Source organism: Mytilus galloprovincialis, chromosome 8, assembly GCF_965363235.1.
Source record: "Mytilus galloprovincialis chromosome 8, xbMytGall1.hap1.1, whole genome shotgun sequence".
In the NCBI taxonomy this organism is placed as follows: Eukaryota; Metazoa; Mollusca; class Bivalvia; order Mytilida; family Mytilidae; genus Mytilus; species Mytilus galloprovincialis.
Genome location: NC_134845.1, coordinates 38,697,640 through 38,721,217, shown reverse-complemented (window position 1 = coordinate 38,721,217; position 23,578 = coordinate 38,697,640). Strand labels below are relative to the sequence as shown.

The window sequence follows — 23,578 nt, the reverse complement described above, 5'->3', positions numbered from 1 at the left end:
AAATTGTAAAAGACAACATAATACAATGTAGCATGAATAAGGCAATTTAAATTATGCATATAATTAACAGATTTTCACAAATGGGAAGAACAATGATTTTGTTTCAGCCTCTACATGTCATCATGAGACAGATGTGTGAAAAAAATATCTCCTTATAATAAAAAAAAAAAAAAAAAATGCTTTACTTAATTGAAGTAAAACTGCAACTACAATATTTAATGAAAACAAATTAGCTAAAGCAGTTACCAAAGGGAGATCAAAATGCAAAAGTTAAAGAGTGAAAAAAAAAACATTCATGGCAAAAATGAAACCCAGCGAAATACAAACTTACATAAAAACTAAACTCAGGGCAACATGAGTACTACTCCGATATCAAATTATCCAAAAGGACTAGTGATACTGTTCTTGTTCATTTTGAGACACATTTCAACTCCCTAAATAGCGATGGAATCCTCAAAATATAAAACAAATGTAAATCTCTGTCTGAAGAAAAGTTTTCCTACAGGGATGCATAATCTCCAACATTTGAGAAATAAATCCTACTACATCTCCCTCTGTAAATATTTTTGCATGAACAGTTGTACAACCAGTAAAAAGGTTGTCAAAAACCTTTAACAGGATCCAAAACCTGTCAGTGGAGATGAAAAGGATGCAATATAGCAATGTCCGTTTCCCAGTTCTGTGAAACTAAATTAAAATAAAAGAGAGGTGAACAATACTTAAGCGACATTCAAACTCTTAAGTCGAAAATAAATTGACAACAACTGGGATAAAAAAAAAGAAAAGAACCACCAGAGCACAAAACACAAAGCATAAAAAAAGAAAAGAACCACCAGAGCACAAAACACAAAGCATAAAAAACCCATAAAAACCCTACAAAAAATTGTGGCAGCACACTAAACACATAAACAATTTGATTGAGCAACACTACCCCTACCAAAAATTGTGGTGATCCCGGGTGCACCTGAAGGGTAAGCATATCCTGCTCCACATGTGGCATCCTATGTGTTGTTCATTTAAGAATTAAGCAGGTGATAAATATAATTTGGTAGATCACATTCAGGCAAAAGCAATGGGATAGTTAGTTACAACAGTTGTGTGCTGTTGTTTGCTTGTCCTTTTCATTTTTAGCCATGGCATTGTCAGTTTGTTTTAGATTTATGAGTTTGACTGTCCCTTTGGTATCTTTCGTCCCTCTTTTGAAACATATGTGTCATCATCTGTTAATTTTTTTTTCTGTATTGACCTCATGACATACTTTATCTGTCATTATCTAAAGTTCTGTTATATGCAAATTATTTTGATAAATTAAATCATAAATAAATGTCATTGGGTGTTTGTGCACTTCATAGTATTTATAACATAGAATCCGAGCAATCTACAACGCATGATGAATTATACTTCATATATCAAACATTTGATAAACGAGTAGCTAAAAATAATAATAACTTCTATTTTGAGTAAACAGTGTAAAATCATTTTTTTAATAATATATATGCAAATCAATGTTAAACTCAGGCTGCACATATATATTCATATTTTGAATTTTAAATTGAACCCCTTTGATGAGGTATTGAACACTTTGACCATTTATTTTTCTATAAATCCATAAATTTTCTTAACAAAAACAACCAGATGCTCCACAGGGTGCAGCTTTATACGACCGCAGAGGTTGAACCCTGAACGGTTGGGGCAAGTACGGACACAACATTCAAGCTGGATTCAGCTCTAAATTTGGATTGTGATTAAATAGTTGACACAGCATAGGTTTCTGACACAGAATGAATGTGGTCTAATGAACTTAAAATATTTTTTTTTGCCTTTGAGCAATTCACTATGCTGTTGAATATTAATCCTCTCAAAAAAATGTTTGAAGAAATTTTCTTTCTATTTATGAAATCTGAAATGAGAAAAATTTAACCCCCCACCCCCATTTTTTTCACATTCCCCTTTCCCTTTTTCCAAAACTGATCTCAATTCAAATTTCTAATGGAGTTTGCAACAATAACTACTCATTCAAATACATCATAAAATATTAAAATGTAAAATAAAGTGCTTGTTATCACTGAATGGTAAAGATTGTTTTAATTTATCAGTTGGAAGTAAAGTGAATATACATTGTATATTGTATAAAACAATGATTTAAGTTGATTCAACTACTATTCTGGACAAAGAAAGATAACTCCAATTGAAAATTTCTTGCTATTGCACAATATTGTGCAATTAGATATTTCTTGCTATTGCACAATACTGTGCAATTGAAAATATTTGCTATTGCACAATACTGTGCAATTGAAGATTTCTTGCTATTGTGCAATACTGTGCAATTGAAAATTTCTTGCTATTGCACAATACTGTGCAATTGAAGATTTCTTGCTGTTGCTGAATACTATGCAATTGAAAGTTTCTTGCTATTTCACAATACTTAATATAATAATTTTAGATCCTGATTTGAACCAACTTGAAAACTGGGCCCATAAACAAAAATCTAAGTACATGTTTAGATTCAGCATATCAAAAAAGCCCAAGAATTTAATTTTTGTTAAAATCAAACTTCGTTTAATTTTGGACCCTTTGGACTTAAATGTAGACCAATTTGAAAACGGGACCAAAAATTAAGAATCTACATACACAGTTAGATTTGGCATATCAAAGAACCCCAATTATTCAATTTTTGATGAAATCAGACAAAGTTTAATTTTGGACCCAGATTTGGACCAACTTGAAAACTGGACCAATAATCAAAAATCTAAGTACATTTTTAGATTCAGCATATCAAAGAACCTCAAGGATTAATTTTTTGTTAAAATCAAACTAAGTTTAATTTTGGACCCTTTGGACCTTCATGTAGACCAATTTGAAAACGGGACCAAAAATTTATAATCTACATACACAGTTAGATTCGGCATATCAAAGAACCCATATTATTCAATTTTTGATGAAATCAAACAAAGTTCAATTTTGGACCCTTTGGGCCCCTTATTCCTAAACTGTTGGGACCAAAACTCCCAAAATTGAACCAAACCTTCCTTTTATGGTCATAAACCTTGTGTTTAAATTTCATAAGTTTTCTATTTACTAAAGATATGGTGCGAAAACCAAGAATAATGCTTATTTGGGCCCCTTTTTGGCCCCTAATTCCTAAACTGTTGGGACATCAACTCCCAAAATCAATCCCAACCTTCCTTTTGTGGTAATAAACCTTGTGTTTAAATTTCATTGATTTCTATTTCCCTATTCTATAAAGTTACTGTGCGAAAACCAAGAATAATGCTTATTTGGGCCCTTTTTTGGGCCCTAATTCCTAAACTGTTGGAATTAAAACTCCCAAAATCAATCCCAACCTTCCTTTTGTGGTCATAAATCTTGTGTCAAAATTTCATAGATTTCTATTTACTTAAACTAAAGTTATAGTGCGAAAACCAAGAAAATGCTTATTTGGGCCCTTTTTGGCCCCTAATTCCTAAAATGTTGGGACCAAAACTCCCAAAATCAATCCCAACCTTCCTTTATTGGTCATAAACCTTGTGTTAAAATTTCATAGATTTCTATTTACTTTTACTAAAGTTAGAGTGCGAAAACTAAAAGTATTCGGAAGACAACGACAACGACGACGCCAACGTGATACCAATATATGACCAAAAAATTTTCAATTTTTGCGGTCGTATAAAAAAATGAGGAAATTAAAATTGAGCCAATTGAAATCATTCTATTACAGTCACAAGTTTGTGAGAAACCAAGGTTCCAACTTCTTCAATGAAAGTTGAATTCATAAGATTTTGGCTAGTTTGTTAAGGTCCCTTTTGAAAACCTAGTTCATGAAGTATTCATATACAATGGCTTTAAATTTTAAATTTGAGCATTCCTGATGAAGGTAAATCTAGAAAAGTATTCAAAATCAATAAACTCATTAGGTTTTTCTGATCTTTATTTTAAATATTCAACATTTATATATTATAATATAACATAAGAATATTCACAAAGTAATGATCAACTGCATGCCATTATATATCATCAATAAGGTGCTTACATTTTTAATGCAATGACACGTTCAGTCTCTTAAATTTATTACCATTTTAAAAATGTAACAACTCTCTTATATTTTGCACTGCACAAGTATTTATAAAAGTAAGTTATACAATGTTTAAAAGTACATTTATTTAGTGTTATTTTCAACTGTAAATATTGTTTTATTTTTAAGTGTGAAATTCATTTACTTTCCTTTGGTCTATTTTTACGTAAATCACAGTTATAAACAAATGTGTCAATAAAAAGGACACCCATGGTACACTTGCAATAACACCTTTTAATAGTCAGTGAACAGCTAAATGTAAATCTGGGTAAAAACCCCAAATTTATGCATATATATATTATTTTATCAGTTCACTCAATAATTGTATTAATGTAGATGTGTATTTTAAAAGTTTCATACTGGTAAAAAGTAAAATAACAAAATGATACTGAACTCCAAGGATAATTCAAATCAGAAAGTCTGTAATCAAATGGCAAAATCAAATTAAAGCTTAAACACATCAAACCAATGGATAACAATTGTCATATTTATGACTTGGTACAGGCGTTTGTTTATATGAACACAAAATACCTTTAACCAGAACTTTAACCTGATACAGGAATGACAGACTAACTGACAGATGGACAGACACAAAGACTGGAAAACAGTATGTCCCTAAAGAAAGCGGCCCATAAAAATTATAATTCTAACATGACATGCTTCTTTCGCTTTGTAAACAACACTGTGATAAAATTCTCAATATATCTATACTTAGTGCAGACTCAGAGATATACATAATAATGGCTGTTACAATATACTTCCCACGTTAATCTATATGTATTGGAACCTATTTGCAGACCCTTTGCCCATTTTATTGTTTTTAAAAATTCAATTAAAGAAAGACAAAATAACTGTTTTTCTTATTCGGATGCATAATAAAAAGAAGTAATGCACAAGAGCCCGGAGAAATCAACAAAATAAAGATAAAATAAAATTCCGCGAAAGTCTATTAAATTTTTTGGTGCATTTAAGTCATTTCAAAACATGATGTCATACAAAAGAAATAGCTAAAGTTGAAAGTTTTCTGTTGCCTGAACCATCGAAATTCGTATGATATTGTATTAAAACTGATTTTTGAGGTAGGTTTTGTTTTGTTTTCTATTCTATTGCACTATTTGCATGTTAACTTATTTCAGCAAGTAAACATGGCGGCTCCTTAGTTACGAAATGTCAACTTTGGATTTGACGGAAGCTTACGAGAAAATCATTAAAATTAAAAATAGCAAATGTTGGGTTTGAGAATTAGAAGAGTTAAACAGGTTTTTTTTCATGAAATAACACATGCAAGCTACGGATTTATTAAGATATTTGAGCTTTATCTAACAGGGAGTAAAAAAGATCAGCCATAAACACACCAAACCAACCCTTGCTTTAGTATTTTAATGACAGTATTTGTCCTATTAGAATTGAAATAATTCATATAAAAAAAAAATAGATATCAACTCTCTTTAATAAATTTTGTCAGAAGCAAGTCGGCACCAGTTCCAGGAGTTATCTCCCCTTTCATAACTTCCTCTTCAACATTTTTAATTAAGTTCTGCACAGCAGGATGAGTTTTAAACATGTCCATTATATTATTTTGAATGAAAGACCACATCCATATTTTCTTCTGTAACTGCCTCTTTCTTTGTAACTCATTTGATTCTATCATCACAGTTTGAAAGTTTTCCATTAACTCCCATAACTGGGGTATACCCTCTTTATTGACAGATGATATTCGTGTAACCTGTAAAATAAAAATCAGAGATAATCAAAAGTGGATGAAGATTTTACTTATCTAAGGGAGACAAATCTAATACCCATACAATATATGCACATTATTATAAAAGGCTTATAAACAGAAATATGTTTGTGAATTAGTCACGTAGATCTTATATTTTTGTACATATTCCAGAAAAAAATGTCTTGCTGGCTTGAATTTAGGAACCCCTAGTACTGTTAAAACTGATTCTCCTAATTGTCAGTAAGTTCTACAGCAGAACATTTGTTCAATAATGTGACTAATATTCTATTATTTCCATATAAAGTGGATTCATCATTATTTGTAGGGTAGCAATTTTTGCGGATATCATGGGTACAGGACAGCCATACAATTTAATGTACAACAAAGTATAAATTTCTATTGGTTAGAATATAAACTCTGGCAAAATATAAAATAAAATAACCAAGAAAAAATACAATTTTTACTCAATCCACGAAAATTAGTTCCCAAAAAAGTAAATAAATTTACAGTAGGTCATTTGCATAATGGTCACAAACTTGTAAGGCTTATTAAAAAAAAAATAGCCATGTTGATGTTCAAATAATATACCAGAATTTGTTGTAGCAAGATTTAGTCTTCAATGATAGGCTACTTCCTTTGCTCTCAGTTAATTAATTTATATAGCCTGCACAAATCCATCTGACACTGTATTCTTTTTATCTGTTTTAGGATCAAAACCTTAGCCATAGACAATTTAGAACTACATAATGATGTTCTGAAAAACATAATGTTTACCTCTGGTTTCCAGAACTTTGATCTCCGTCTTGAATATTTAAGAGCACTAATATATTCAGCCTGTATTCTTCTTGCTGCAGGTACCAGTTCACCATCACTTTTATTGATAATAACTAAGTCAGCTACTTCAACAATTCCTTTTTTTATACCTATAAAAAGTAACAATTATAACGTCTAATATTCACAAATCAGCATAAAGGAAATAGTTTCCTCTTGAAATTAGACAATCTAAGGTCGATTCCAATGTTTCCTTTTTAATAAATTCTTTTCAGTGATTAAAGGTTTTAGTACTATTGTTTTAGTATATTATTTAACATTGAACAGTATTATATTTTTTTAATTTCCATTATCTTACAGGAAAAGGTTGATTTGTATGGGTTTTTTTAGAAGTCTTTCAGAATTTATTTTTTTTAACTTTTTTTAATCGATAATAGACATATAATCGTGATGCCTAGGTCAACTAAATAGTGATAACATAACATAAGATTATTCAGATAACCTTTGTGAATACAATGGTATAGAGAAAACAATAACAACAAAGTTACCCTCTGTCACAACAATTGTGAAACATGAGGTAGTAGATCAGTAATAGAAACAGGAAATTCAAATAATTTTCCAAAAGACAGGGGCTGTATTAGCCTTAGTTTGTAACCAATCTAATTAAAATTTAATCTCTGCACTCACTCATTTTTTATGCTTGGTCGCTATAGAGATTTAATTTTAAGTAGATTGAGTTTGTAACTTACCTTGAAGTTCATCTCCTCCAGCTGGTGGCATCAGCAGACAAAACAGATCTACCATATCAGCTACAGCATACTCAGACTGACCAACACCTATAAGTAGTTACATTCCTTTTTATTTTCAAGTTTTTAAATTTTTGTTTTGAAAATACAACTTCAAGTAGTAGTTATTTAATATGTCTGTATTCATGAGTAGCATTCATACTATGAAAAATAAATTTATTTTCAGGTTTAGGATATTGCGAAGATCTATTTAAAACAATGAAAATAAATAGACTGAATTTTTTTACCAATTGTTTCAATCAAGATGATATTATATCCTGCTGCCTCACACAATAAAATAGCTTCATTGGTTGTCCTGGTAACACCACCTAATGTACCCCTAGAAGGTGAAGGACGTATAAAGGCATTCCAATCTCTAGACAATTCAAACATTCTAGTCTTGTCTCCCAGCAAGGAACCTGCAATAAATAAATATAATAATCATTTTTGTGAAAAAAATACATGAGACAAATTAAAGAAAAATTTCCTGATTATATGTTTTTTTTTTATATATATATATACAAATGATACACAGGCTGTTTTGCAAGAATTCAGTCAGCAACATTTCATAAATAAAAGAGATGAATATATCATTTTTTTCAGTTTAAAGTTCAACCAGCCAAAATTTGGTGCAAATACTGCAAAATGTTATCAAAATCTGTGACATAGCCCATTAACTTTATGTCAGGGGTCTCTTTTTTGTGTGTTTTTTTTTATCTTGGGCTTTTTGAAGAAGGAGTGGGGTTTGAAAAGGCTTTTGTCCTGTTCCCATCATATTTTCACATGCATTTTGTGTTTGGCTGTTTTACATACGTAACCTCCAGTAGTTGCTGATGATGGATCTACAGCTAACACAGCCACTTTGTTATCTCTAGCAGTCAGGAATTTACCAAATGTTTCTATAAATGTACTTTTACCAGCTCCTGGTGGTCCTGATAAACCTTTTAAAAATAAACAATACAAAACATGAGGCTTAATTTCACAATTAAAGACATAGGAAACAAGAACCATATAGTTATATTCATGTTTACTATTTCAGTTCACAGAAAAGAGATCAACACATGATATTTTGTAAGTTTGGTGCAAAGAGAGTAACTGACAATTAACATGCTGTGTACTGTAATCTAATTATGTTTTTGTTTATGTAAGCTTATATCTTTTGTGTTAAGTCCTTTATATCATACTTTATAAAAATAAGACATGGTATGATAGCCTAAGACACTTTTAATCTCCAGAGAACAAACAATGTTAAAAGCAACTATAGGTTACCTTTCAGCTTTCAAAAATAAGCAGATTTCCTTTTCAAATTTTTGAAATTTGTTGATCAATAAATTGTACAATGATGTACATTTATATATACAAATTTTAAAGTAAAGACACATTTTAGGCATATTCGCGACCAATTCAATTTTCATTATTTTCTACTTGAAGTGATGAATAATACTGCCATCTCTGTGGGCCCCGCTGTGAATAATGTGCATTAAAAAATTGTATCTTTACCATAGGACATGGGTTTGTCAACTGAAATCAAAGTTTTTTACCTTGACCTTTGACCTAGGAAGTTGTAAATAAATTATGACATACCCTTTGGTGTTGGTTTATAAACATGTCAAGTATAAACTTTGAAATGATAACGGTTCTCAAGATATAGAGCAGACACGATCTTTACCATAGGACATGGGGTTGTCAACTGAAACCAAAGTTTTTGACCTTGACCTTTGACCTAGGAAGTTGCACATAAATTATGACACACCCTTTGGTGTTGGTTTATAAACATGTCAAGTATAAACTTTGAAATGATAACGGTTCTCAAGATATAGAGCGGACACGATCTTTACCATAGGACATGGGGTTGTCAACTGAAACCAAAGTTTTTGACCTTGACCTTTGACCTAGGAAGTTGTACATAAATTATGACATACCCTCTGATATTGGTTTATATACATTTCAGGTATAAACTTCAAAATGATAACAATTCTCAAGATATAGAGCGGACACAATCTTTACCATAGGACATGGGGTTGTCAACTGAAACCAAAGTTTTTGACCTTGACCTTTGACCTAGGCAGTCGTTCATAAATTATGACACACCCTCTGGTGTTGGTTCATATACATGTCAAGTATAAACTTTGAAATCATAACGGTTCTCAAGATATAGAGCGGACACGATCTTCACCACAGGACACCAGGCATGGGGTAATTGTAATCAGTAATCGTAATCAGCTGTAATCGATTACATTTTGCAGTGTAATCCTATGTAATCAGTAATCATGCCATTTCTGATTACAAGTAATCGTAATGTAATCAATTACATTGCAAAAAACAGGTGTAATCATGATTACTTTTAGATTACTTTATGATTACATTCATATGATTACTTGCTGATTACAAATCTTGTATATATATATGAAAATAGTTTTTGATAGACAAGATGACAAATTGAATAAATTTTGTTTTCCATAAATTGGTGTATAATATGTGCTTTCTAGTTTTTTATTCTTTATTAACTTTGAGCCTTATGGCTCATCAGTATTAACAAGTACATGTACAGTATATATACATATGGCATAATATTACAAACAAAAGGTGACGTCAGAAGTTTCATGAATACAAAATACCTTTTATTACAATAAACTGTTTCTTTATTTAAAGAGAAATGTATATACTTCCTAAGTTACAACGCTATTTTGTGCTTTCACCTGACAATATTTCTAGTAATTATTAATTAGATCAAGTATTAAAAATTTTCAAACAAATAATGACAATCAACCACTCTTAACTTTATTGATATTGTTATTAAGACAATAAAATTTTAATACCCAAGCTCACCTATTGTTTGTTAAAAAAAATGGAAGGGATTAACACCTGCAAAAACATTAATGGATGTGTCAATTATGTCCCAACAAACAATAAAACTATACTTAATTAATTTTTCCTTATTTCTTCAGGTTTTTTTGTTAATTAGGCTGTTGGCTAAAATTTGTAGAATAAAATCAAGTTATATCTTTTACATGGAGAAAGGACATTTGTCTATAGCTATTTTATCAAATAATACATCTTACACTGTACTTGTCTATAAATTCTTTTAAATAAGATGAATAAATTGAGGCTTTTCAAAAAATCACCAAAAGTAGCTTTTTTGTAAGGAAAAAAAGTTATAAAAAAACTTTTATATTGCAATATACAATGTAATCATAAGTAATCTAAAGTAATCATAATTACTTTTGAGAAAAGTAATCTAATGTAATCGATTACATATGAAATAGGGTGTAATTGTAATGTAATCGATTACATTTTTTAGCAAAGTAATTGTAATTTAATCGATTACATTTTAAAGTAATCGACCCCATCCCTGCAGGACACAGGGTTGTCAACTGAAACCAAAGTTTTTTTACCTTGACCTTTGACCTAGGAAGTTGCACATACATCATGACATGCTCTCTGGTGGTGGTTAATAAACATGTAAAGTATAAAGTATGAAATCATAATGGTTCTCTAGATATGGAGCGGACACAAAAGTGTTACGGACGAACGGACGGACGAACAGACGGATGGACGGACGGACAGACTGATCACTATAGGGTACCCGCCTAAAGGCGGGACCCTAATTAGTTGGTTCACAGTATGTTGGTGCTTCTCCCCTTTTATTTCTTTATTCACAAAATAGTGTTCAAACAAAATATTTGACATGGTTCAATTTTGGTTATTTCTATAGATATATACCAGACACATTAGAGTTTTGGCATTTGGTACTCCTTGAAGGAATTCAAAATGTAAAGAATGGGTAGAGGGAGATTGGTTGCCATGTGGTGTTAACAACAAGCTCACATGGTACCAAAACATACCGGTCTTTTCTTACTCAGAAAATTTAGTAATTTTTTAATCATTCACTTTATAAACTGTCCGTAAAAGCTAAAATAGAAATGATATATATATATAATTAATACAAGCATGTTGTTTCTATTAAAGTAGTGATATAAATTTAGTTCTACCTATTCTGAAAGACAATTTTTTAGGTTGTCCAGATCTCTGTTTTTCTGTACTGTACTGTAGAATACTGTTCAATAATATCTTAGCTTGTTGCTTCTTCTTTGGATGAGAAGACTCTATCAGAGTTATTCCCCTTGCCAAGCTTCCTCTTTCACAATTAATTATTCCATCAAAAAGTTGTTTCAGGGTGTTATCATTTTCTAACATATCATTAGTGGCACTACTGAAAAATCTTTGAATCTTCCCACTATCTATACTGTGCCTCCCTGGTTTTTTATGCTTATTGCTATGAATTTCTTGTAGTTTTGAAGGAGACAGCAAGCCCAATTGTCTGTGAATTGTTTTTGAGAGACTTATCTTTTGAATAGTATTCCAAGGAAACTTTTGAAACCAAACAAGTTTGGCCATTTCAGTTCTTGTTTGTACTGCTTGTTGCTATAACTTCATGGTCACTAGAATTGAAATAACATAAAACAGAAATTTAATCATATAAATAAGAATATTGAATCCTGCCGAAGATTAGAAACTAATATCATAGTTTTTTTAAGAGATCATCAAAAATGAGAACAACATACTATTCATCTATTAGATCATGAAAAATATTCTAGATTCTCATTGGGGGTCCAATCCCAGATCCCACTCATAGTTTTATTAGAAATCTGTATCCTGCTTATCCATGTTATCACTGTTATAATAGCGCTTGTAATTTCATGTGTCGGCTGCCAGTTTTCACTGCCTGTTTTCAAATAAAAACAATTTGCCAATTCTACATCACACCAAGACCCCAAATGAGACACACCTGATATAATTTTACATTCTAATGCAACAACGTTTGTAACGTTCATTTTGATTGGATAACGTCACTTTCTTACATGTCATCAATTGAAAATTGATGCTATGGGATGTACGCGCCAGCGCAGACAGCATATGACCGATTTTAAATACATGTTTTAACATTGTTTTCTGTCAATTCCATTAGAATGGCAATATTGTATTTTAAGCTCTGACAGCATCAATTTGGGATTTGATGGTCGCAAATACCTGTTTACTGTCTCCGCTAACGCGTCGCCAGTAAACTTAATTTGCGACCATCAAATCCCCAATTGATGCCGTCAGAGCTTAAAATACAATACAGTTATCTCCTAAATCTAAATTTTTTTAGTCAGACACATATACATGTACATTGTAGCATGTATAATTTGCATTTGATGCTTACTTCTGTTGGGTGCAAAGATAATTTTTAACAGAAAAAATGAACAGTATGCATTGTAAAATAGGTTGTTTATTTATGTGTAACATCATATGGCCTATTAACATGATTAAAGGTTACAGATAAGGATCTATTATATGTGAGTTGGCTGGTTGCCAATAGAGATTTGAATTTTTTTTAGCTTATAAAAGTTGGTCCTCATAATTTCAATATTTTCTATATCAGAAGTATATACTCTTTCAATTCCTATCAAAGGTGTTATGAATTACAGTAAAATAAAGCATTTCTTTGGATTGAATTGCATCAGTAATGAATACATGTAAACGACCTCAATGGTGGATCCAGGAGAGGAGGGGGGTTCTGAGGTAGGAACCACTACCCTTAATTGTATGATCAAAGCTTATATGAATTAGGACATATGAATGGAACCCCTTTGTTCTGGGTTGGGGCCCCCTGTTAAAAATGGATGGATCAGCCCTGCACATTCATACATGTGATTCTTCCTGGAGGAGTCAAAATATTCCTAAACAAATGATCAAGCCCTTTAAGCCACTCCCTTTAAAAAAATGAATTTTCTGCATTTTTATCATTTCACAATGTTTCAACCTCCATACTAAGTTGTCAGTCTTTATTACCTCTGGTATCAATTTGGCCTCATTAGTGAAGGTAATATATATGTATATTTTTCCAGCAAATTTAGAAAATATTAACAATTAAGTGGCTTCAATTTACAGCCTTGGATCTCAAACATACAGATGATTAACATCTTTAACCTCACTTAAGCATGAGGTTAAAAACAATGTGCATACATGTATACATTTAAAAATGTTGGACGAGTTACTCCTTTTGATTTACCTTGTTTTGAATCTTCTCAATATACATGTATAAATTTTTGTACATTGTACATGTATATATTGACAAATGTTTTTTGGTAAATTTAAGTTTTTTCACTACACATTTATAAATGACATCAACTTTCTGACACTGTCTTAGGACACAAATGTAGGACAAACAAAAAAACATATTTGAAAAATCTACAGTACGTCTTACATGTCAAATGCATGTCTTTGAATTCTAAAATTGTAATTTATACATTGTTATAAGACATTAAATTAAGACTTATGAATAATAAGAATAAGAATTTTATTAGTATAAAATCCAAACAATAGAATTGTTAATAAAATACAAAACAAAAACAAAAACAAAAACTGACAGACAGACAGACAGACAGACAGACAGACAGACAGACAGACAGACAGACAGACAGACAGACAGACAGACAGACAGACAGACAGACAGACAGACAGACAGACAGACAGACAGACAGACAGACAGACAGACAGACAGACAGATTAATTACAAAACGATAGACATTAAAACACTACAAACATGTAGCATTGAAAAAAAAAATATAGATTATTAATTTTACTTATAATACTATTTTTGACAGCATGCCTCCTCTTTAAAATTATTAATTAAAATATTATGCTTATATAATATGCCCCAGACTAGTAAAATTTCATTCGGACTAGTAAGTTTTTGTTTGGCCCAATAAGAAAAATGTCAGAATATTGGTCTTCGGACTAGTAGTTGAAAAAGTTTTTGGTGCAGACTGTAATAATTATAGTATATAAGTTGCGACATCAATTACACAGTTCATATAATGACATTATAATTGTTTCTCTCATTATACATTTCACTTATATAGTTAACAATAATAAGTATAATAATTCCACCTTATGTAATAATGCTGTATTTTGATAGGAGAACCATGGTATTTTTCACCAATTTCTATATATTGAGATTTTCTTTTCTCTGCCTGGGTATTAATTTGCCATTAGGGAATTCCATATGCCGGGGTATTTGCTAGCAAATACCATGGCAGATGGGAAATACCCTAGCAAATACCATGGCAGATGGGGAATACCATGTCTAAAAATAACTCAATGAATTATTTCTATTCTAATATGACAAATTCATGGTCATTCTAAATATATGGTTCCAGATGAAATATTTAGGATAAAAAGCATCATTATTGAATTTAGACCGAATGACGTAAAAATTCCGGGAATGACGTCTTAAATAAAACTCAACGGAAACGAATTGTCAACCGGTCACATAAAACTGGAATCCACTTGTATTACGCTTCACTGAAACTGATGAATGAATTGTAGTAGTCAGCCGAGAACAAGCTTATTACCCTAAAAAGCGAGATATATATACAGCCAGTGACTGTACATAAAAAAAATGATAAGAAATGATTATACGGTCAATGCAATTTGACTGCGCAAATAGCACAGCTGCAGTGTATACAAAAATTATACATTCAAGTCGAAATTTAATATGATACCTGATTATAATAAACTTTCTGAGGTAGAACATTCGGTGGAATTAAACAATTATATCATGCTTACAAGGGGTATTTGCCAAAAATACCAGTTTCGAGGTAATCTAATTTCCCTCGCCTATCGGCTCTGGAAATTTCTACCTCTCAACCGGTACTTTTGGCAAATACCCATTGTAAGCATGATATATTTGTATAAAATATCACATTCTTCACAGGCATGACACGAAAATATAAAATCAAATTTGTTTCCTTCACTCATTGAATTAAAACTGGGGACAATACTAGAAATTTCATTAAACATTTTGATCCTAGTTTTATTAATTTCTGAACATGTAATGATTAAATGAAATTCATCTTCCACCTCTTTCATGTCTTTATGGCATAAAGGACATATTCAATTTTCTAAAGCTGTTTTGTTGTATGTATCTACCGCGTTCAACAGCCAGCATACTATTACTTATTCTTATTTTAATAGCATAATTTTTTTTATTTTTTTTATCTAAATTCAATAAAAGGTACTTTTCTAGTTCATACTTTACTTTAAATTTTCTGTAGGTTCTTAGTTTATTTCCATTTATTGAATGTGATTCTCTGACCAGCCATACCAGACTCTCAGTGATTGTTTAACATCACTTGAACCAATACACCTCATTGTTATTTGTCTGCCATTACTGGACATCACAGAGGTTCCCATCAAATTTTGATGTCATAATACAAGATATCTGACGCCACAATGGGAAAAGTGATTGTTGTATGATGTCAATACATGTAGTTCAAGCGGGACAGATTCTTGGGTCAGCTAATTATGGCGGTATTTATTCCCCACCTTTGCAAATTATTGTCATTTATTCAGTTTGGGTTTATTACATAGTTGTTCATAACATTCAGTTGTATTATGTTTTTATGGTTTCTGAATAAATGACCTTAATTATTGCGCGATGTCAGAGGTGTATCCTACCGTAGTCTAAAATCGTTCATCTTGTCAGTTCGTTAGGTATTTGTGTTTGAACTTAACACACGGGGAAACTCCGCACTGACGTCACTACGCTACTTCCGGCGTAGAAAAACAGAGGAGAATACATTTTTTCTGCACTTTTGAATAAAAAAACATTTCTGAAGGTAAGTTTTCATTGTTGTTCTCAATTATTGCTAAAAAATGCCAATTTTCTAATGCCCGTTTCAATCCCGACTTCCGAATGTCTAAAAACATTCTAGAACTTCACAAAATCCCACTTCCGGCCTCCATTGCTTTGTGTACATTCCATTCAGCGTCATCAATCTTGTGGCAGGCAATACAGGTCAAGCAAATCGTATTTTTAGGAATATTAAAATGACATGCTCCTTACGTCTTTTGCGATTTTCCCGCGAAAAAAGCCCAACCAAAATGAAAGGAAAACTAATTGAAAAAACGATGCCCATGCCATAATTTTGTACAGGAATATAGACTAGGTTAAAAAAAACAATTTACATTTATTTTTCATACAATTTTCTTTTTTAATATTCATTATAAAAAAATTGATATTCTGATCATCATGACTGTAGGTAAATATTCATACAGAATTCCATTGATGTTAAAAGGGATGGCAAAAAAATAGTTTTCCTGTTGTATAAAACCCAAAATTATTGCAAACTATTTTGAAGCAATATCCCACAAAGAAATAACGTAATTGCCGTAGACTAAAAAATCCCCTAATTGACAGTAGAGCAATTTGATTGGGTAGAACGAATTGTCATCACATGATTTTGATGCCATTGAAATTTAAATGTAAACAAACAAGGTCAGAAGGTTCAGTATGGGACAGCATCGTACATTTAGTTACTGACAAATAATTATGAGTTACCAAGCTTGACAATGCATGGTAATAAAAAATGAAAGCTAAATCTACAGAAAAAATAAGAAAAAAATAGCCTTAGGATAACGACTTATCAACACACCTGGATATTGCCTGCGAGATATTGCTGATAAACGCACAGCCACTTTTCCATCAATTGGAAGCCAAGGTTGAATATCCATATAAAAAGAAACTTCTATCTATAAGGATAATCGATCTTCCCATGGATAAAAGTGTTCAGTTACCAGTAACCTGTGGCTGTGGATAAACGCACGAGAGAAGGAAACGCAGAAGAAAAGAAACCCAACTTTGTGCTAAAAAAAAAAACCCACAAGCTCATATTTTTCTGATATTCAGCTATGATTTTTAAATTGTACCTACAAATTATGTAAACAACAATGTGATGAAAGTTGACAGTTAGTATCTCTCAAAAAAGATGGGCTTTCAAAAGTTGACGGGGAAAGAAACGACAATCTGTTTGTTAGAGATTTCATACGGGTTCGACGACTTACGAAAAAGAGCAAGCAACGATTTACAGAGAAGGATAGAAAAGGACCAAAATGGACACAAATAAGCCAGAAATGGACAGAAAGACGATTTTTTATAATCGACGAAACTTATTTTGGCTGCTGTTTGACCTGGAGAAATAACAGCCTAGTTTGCTTGAACTTCGCAGTATGTGCATACTACTGAGGCCCCTCTTTGGAGGGGGAAAAGGGGGGGGGGATTTTATTTCATAATCAAACAATCAAATAAGTCCTGGTAATCCAATAATCACTATAAAAACGGCAAATTAAGTAATAACCTTAATTAAACCAAAAGCCCAATGAGGAGGCTCACTACTTTGCAGTTCACATGTTACATCTTGAAAGACAGTTAACTTACTTTGGGACAGGATGATATTTTTTTAACCCTCCCCATAGCCGGCCAGCCGACTGATACTGAGATCTATATATATATATAAAAATACTCTCTCTCTAGAATCTATATATATAAGGGGCGGATTCAGAATTTGGGAAAAGGGGGGAGGGGAGAATGTAAAGTTCGCCGAGCAGAGCGATGCGAAACAAAATTTTGATCTCAGTTTTTTGGCTAAAAAATATAAAATAAGTGTTAAATGCACTTTTTAACGGTTCCTGACGTGGGGCATGTATATTTCATTGTTAAAGTGTAAGGGTTGGGTATTTTTGATGCCGTATTCTCCCTATTAGTTGTCTATTATAAAATGATTGGCTGGAAATTTTTGTTTCTAATAACAAAAAAGATTATTGTTTTTAATCCAGATATACGGCCATAATTTGTTTAAGGCAAAAATCAGGGTCAGAATTTTCTCCCTCAAATATTTCAGACTGGCCCCTCAAATCAAATGGTATGTATCTTAGACTTGAAATCTATCTAAATCTTACTGGCTGGGGATCATTAATTTATTCAGCTATGTTATTAATAGGCTTGGGTGTGTTGGGTTAAACATGTTTTCGTAGGTAAATAATATTGCTGTGGAACTTTTTTTCATGAGAATGTAATAGAGTATCACTTTCTGTTTGGTGGAAGTCAGTCAGTACATTCTTGCTCTAGCCTTTGTCGGTTTGAAGGTGCCATGCTTGTCATCCTCAGCCTAAGCAAGCAATATATTACTGTAATTTGAATTTTTAAATGACTGAGTGGCGCTTTTATGACGCACTTGTCAACTCCACCGTAGCGGAATCACATGACTTTGACATAATCAATATTACAGAAACTACGAGCGAAAAATATCTTTATATAAGTAAAGAATTGTCGCATGAAAATTAATACACGGGAAATGGCAAAGTACACGAAGTTTATTCTGTTTAAATCATTTTACAAATAAAAAAAAGAGCAAGCAAAAAAAGGGGGGGCGCACGCCCTCTACGCATGGCCCCCTCCCCTGGACCCACCACTGAATATATCAGTGAACGCTGTGGACACTTAACATGCTTAACTTGGAATTGATAGTAAATCGCATTTTCAAGTTATTTCTAGTATATTTATGATCATATACAGTAAACACGAAAATAATTAAAATTAACGAAAAACCAAAAATAACCAATTTTGTTAAAAAGGAGGAGGGATAAAAATTAAAAAAAAATGTCCTTTCCCCAAGTACCTATGAAAAATTTGGGTACAGCAGTCAACATTGTGTTATAATCTAAATAATTTTAAAAAAGATAAAAACAAACAACTATTTCAAGGGAATTTGAGATTTGTTAAGGGAATTTTCGCTTTGGATTTGTCTTGGAATTCGTTATTTTATTGTTTAAAATACGACGGCGGTATGTTGAATGCCAAGAAAGTATTAACCAGAGACATATGTCTCTGCAATTACTAAACCGTTTAACATTATGTTTCATGTTAGATAGTGTTTAATAAGAAATTTTAGACAACGTTTCACTGATTGTTCATGTACATATTTAAAAGTAACACAAAAAATGTTTAGAACTTCAGCATGTTCAGTGCCAAAAATTTTAACAGAATCTAAAAACGCGTTGTTAAGTCTTGCTTATTTTGCAATGCTCGCAATTATCGTTTTAAATGCCGGTGAACACACGTTATATATAGTGTAGTATTTATAATACGCATATTTGATATACTTTTCTATTTATTTGTCGGATGGTTTATCTTACTATCAGAAAGATCATATAACTTAACGTTTGTTAGAGCAAAATGAACTTATTAAATTCAGATTAGATATAACGCCAGCTAAATTCCAATGTCATAATATTAAGATGGCGAATGTCTGCAATGAAGGAGATCGCTTTGAAGACTTATTAACTTGTACAATTTGTTTGGAAATTTTTTAAGTTCCTAAGTATTTACCGTGCCTACATACGTTTTGTGAATCGTGTATCAATACGTATATTTTATCGGCTCAGATTCTCATGTCCTATATGTAGGCAAAACGTGTTACCGAAAGAAAATGAGGATAAACCAGAAGAATGGGCCAGAAAGTTACCTGGAAATCATTTTGTTATGTCTATGCTGGACAAAAGAGCCATTCAGAAATCTGAAAAATATTGCAATTCTTGTCAAGTAAACGCTGAAATAAGAAGAGCGCTGTCCTGGTGTACTGCATGCGAAGAGGCGTTTTGTGACGCTTGTCAAAAATATCACAAGTCATTTAAAATGACGTCAAAACATAAAATCATACTGCTGAAAGACATTCAGTCAGAAGAGTCAAACACACAACTTTCCGAAGTGATGTTTTGTTATGATCATCCGGATAAAGCAATAGAAGTTTACTGTGAAGACCATTCAACTCCGTGTTGCACTCTTTACGCTACACTGTCTCATCGAAAGTGTGAAAATGTCACTTCCATTCAGAAGGTTGCCTCCGGAATAAAGGATAAAAGTCAAATCGGAGACCTTTCAAAACAGTTGGAAGATTATGCTAAAGAAATTACTGAGGCCATCGAAAATCGTAAGGGAAATACTTTTAAAATCGAAAAAGATATAGAATCCATAAATTTCAATATAGAAAAAATAAGAACTGACGCCATGAGCTGCATAAATGAAGTTTACTTTAAACTGAAGTATGACGTGTTATCCTCAAAGAAAAGACTGTGTCTAAGATTGAACGAAGAAAGTGATAATTTGTCAAGTTTCAGAAGTACCATTGATAACTGGAAAACTGTACTTGATATTTCTAACAAACATGGGTCTGACCAACAGTGTTTAGTAGAGCTAAATAAAATCTTAGCGCAAAAAACAACAACAGAAGAAAAAATTAAAGAAGCCATGGAATCTATGAGAAATATTGAGGTGACATTCAAACTAGGTTCAGACATAAATGAGTTCAAAAACGATGCTACGAAATGCTTTGGGTCACTTCAAATCAACGAGTCACTCGTAATGCGTACCATGAGCAAGGAGAGGAGGATGCATATTGACCTTCATACTGCAAATATCGTAGTACTGAAAACACTGGAATTTTGTAAGGGCAGTACAGTAAGTGGGCTATTCATTGGCGATCACAGTCTTCTTTTAACGAGTAGCTCAACTCAAGCATTGCTTAAGTATGACCAAAGTGGAAACTTTATTTCGAAGTTACAATTAACAATCGCACCGAGAGATATAACAGCAATGGGAAATAGTATCAAAGTTGCAGTTTCATCACCATATACTACAATTTATATAATTGATAGTATGGATATGATAATATTACAAACCATACAATTAGACCAAATGTGCGTGTACGGAATATCGTATGTGAATGATAGTCAGTTCATCGTCGCGTATTCCGGTAAACTAGCATGGGTCGACGCAAAAACCGGTACCATTGTTAAAGATAAAAGAACAAAAGGAAATACATGCTTTGTGCATGCGATAAATGACAATGAATACATTTATGCCGAAGGATCTGATATGGTTTCTTTGACAGTAAATGATTTTAACAAGTTTACATACACTACCCAAAACAAAATATTTGCACGCGGTATTCATGGTATTGATATTGATTTTAAAGGCAATATTTATATTGCTGGAAGCGGCAGAGAAGACGGTAAGATTCATCAAATAACTAATGGTGGAGAACTAGTAAGGAAAATTCCTGTATATCTGTTTGGACTAACGCGACCATGGATAATTCGTTTTAAAAAAGACAGTAATATGTTACTTATAACATGTAGTATTTCTGGAAAAGCCATAGTTTGTGAAATTGCTTGAATCAGACAATTGCAAGATTAACGTTTGTCATGTTTGTTGCTCATTATAAGTTGTTACTACATTTTGAAGTATGTTTGCTCCGACGAAGGGTATGCTAAATCATTTTTTTGAGTAAAAAAAAAAAGGCAGGATGAGACACTTGCAAAAAAAAAAAAGTCAGGACGACAATTTAGGTAAAAAAAAGTCAGGATAAACTAAAAAAAAAAAAAGGCAGGACCGAACAGAGTGAAAAATAAAAAGGCAGGACAGAGATTACAGCTAAAAAAAATGCAGGACAAAAAATTTTCATCCTAGCCCCCCCCCCCCCCCCCCATAAAAATCAAATGGTAACTCCCTAACCATTGTAACCCGGCTGTCCCATGTATGTAACCATTGTAACCTGATTCTCCGTGTATGTAACCATTGTAACCTGATTTTCCCATGTATGTAACCATTGTAACCTGATTCTCCATGCATGTAACCATTGTAACCTGATTTTTCCATGTATGTAACCATTGTAACCTGATTCTCCGTGTATGTAACCATTGTAACCTGATTTTCCCATGTATGTAACCATTGTAACCTGATTCTCCATGCATGTAACCATTGTAACCTGATTTTTCCATGTATGTAACCATTGTAACCTGATTCTCCATGCATGTAACCATTGTAACCTGATTTTCCCATACATGTAACTTGCCATTGTAACCTATTTCTCCATGCACGTAACCATTGTAACCTATTTCTCCATGCATGTAACCAGTGTACCCTGACTTTCCCATACATGTAACCATTGTAACCTGACTTTCCCATGCATGTAACCATTGTAACCTGATTTTCCCATGTATGTAACCATTGTAACCTGATTCTCCATGCATGTAACCATTGTAACCTGATTTTCCTATACATATAACCATTGTAACCTATTTCTCCATGCACGTAACCATTGTAACCTGATTCTCCATGCATGTAACCATTGTAACCTGACTTTCCCATGTATGTAACCATTGTAACCTATTTCTCCATGCATGTAACATTGTAACCCAATTCTACATGTATGTAACCATTTTTACCTGATTTCCCATGCATGTAGCCATTCACGGTAACCCGAATTTCCCAGACTTGTTACAAATTTTTACTGGATTCCCCATGCACAGCCACACATGTACTAGATGTACAGTTTGCAACATATAAAGCCACTATTGCATATCATTTACTTAAGGTCCATGTGTGTAACCAATGTAACCAATGTAACCATTGTTTCGATGGGGGTAACAAAACAAGATACCTATATTCAGGTGCACATTTTGTGCCATATCTATTAGACCTTCGGCCCTTCAGGATAAAAGACTTCCATGTATGCATTATGTGTAGCTACATTTTTTCGCATGTAAGACAAAACGATAGACTTCTACGTTTAGCTTTTGAGAGCTTTGATCATATGTTCTTTAATGGTGATTCGTATATTTTTAGTGATACAAAGCATTTCTGTGGACTTATGCATTATGTAAAACCTGTTTCGAAGGAATATTACCCCGCAGAGGAATCAGCACTTCGGTGTATCAATTATATGGTCATTTTAATAAATTTCCTGTTGACAAAACTTTAATTTTTGTTTCGAAAAACTAATGAATTTCCTATCTCAGGAATAGATTACCTTAGCTTTATTTGGCACGACTTTTTGGAATTTCGTGTCCCCAATGCTCTACAACTTTGTACTTAAGCTTGTTTGGCTTTACAACTATTTTGATCTGAGCGTCACTGGTGAGTCTTATGTAGACGAAACGCGCGTCTGGCGTATTAAATTATAATCCTGGTACCTTTGATAAAATAACATGATCTCAAATAATGTTACTGTTATCTTATCTGACTAAGAGTTATGATTGTATTTTTATTTGTTTGTGTAGATGATGTACATTTTCAAGGTACTTTTCAAAAGTAAATATCAAAATTAACTCTTAATGAATAATGATGAATGAACCACAAAAATGAGATCAAAATCAGTCGAACACTGTCCTGTCAGTGTCGGACAAAATGAACACTAAAATCATTCCATATACTAATTATAGTTGACCCTCTACTTAAAACTGCCACATCAACAAAAGTTTAACTTTGACCAGTGAACCGTGAAAATGAAGTCTAAGTCAGATGAAACATGCCAGGCAGACATATGTACCTTCCAATCATTA

At 32.4% G+C, this 23,578-nt stretch overlaps 1 protein-coding gene across 1 annotated transcript; it reads right to left on the bottom strand.

Moving 5' to 3' along the window:
• Window positions 1-3,915: 3,915 nt before the first annotated feature.
• LOC143041885 (methylmalonic aciduria type A protein, mitochondrial-like) lies at window positions 3,916-17,198 on the bottom strand. The gene is made up of 7 exons (XM_076214021.1): window positions 17,112-17,198; window positions 11,344-11,793; window positions 8,170-8,292; window positions 7,600-7,770; window positions 7,316-7,402; window positions 6,570-6,718; window positions 3,916-5,798 (listed from the first exon to the last, which is right to left on the bottom strand). Exons 2-7 carry the CDS (start codon window positions 11,747-11,749, stop codon window positions 5,511-5,513), a joined length of 1,224 nt encoding a protein of 407 aa, XP_076070136.1. The 5' UTR covers window positions 11,750-11,793; window positions 17,112-17,198; the 3' UTR covers window positions 3,916-5,510.
• Window positions 17,199-23,578: the final 6,380 nt, after the last annotated feature.

Excerpts from the sequence above, each read along its gene's own strand:
- LOC143041885 (XM_076214021.1), bottom strand. The coding sequence starts at position 11,749 with ATGGCCAAACTTGTTTGGTTTCAAAAGTTTCCTTGGAATACTATTCAA. Across the intron at positions 8,293-11,343 it reads AAAATTGTCTTTCAGAATAG|GTTTATCAGGACCACCAGGA; the intron begins GTAGAACTAAAT and ends TATTTTTAAAAG. Across the intron at positions 7,403-7,599 it reads CATCTTGATTGAAACAATTG|GTGTTGGTCAGTCTGAGTAT; the intron begins GTAAAAAAATTC and ends AACTACTTATAG.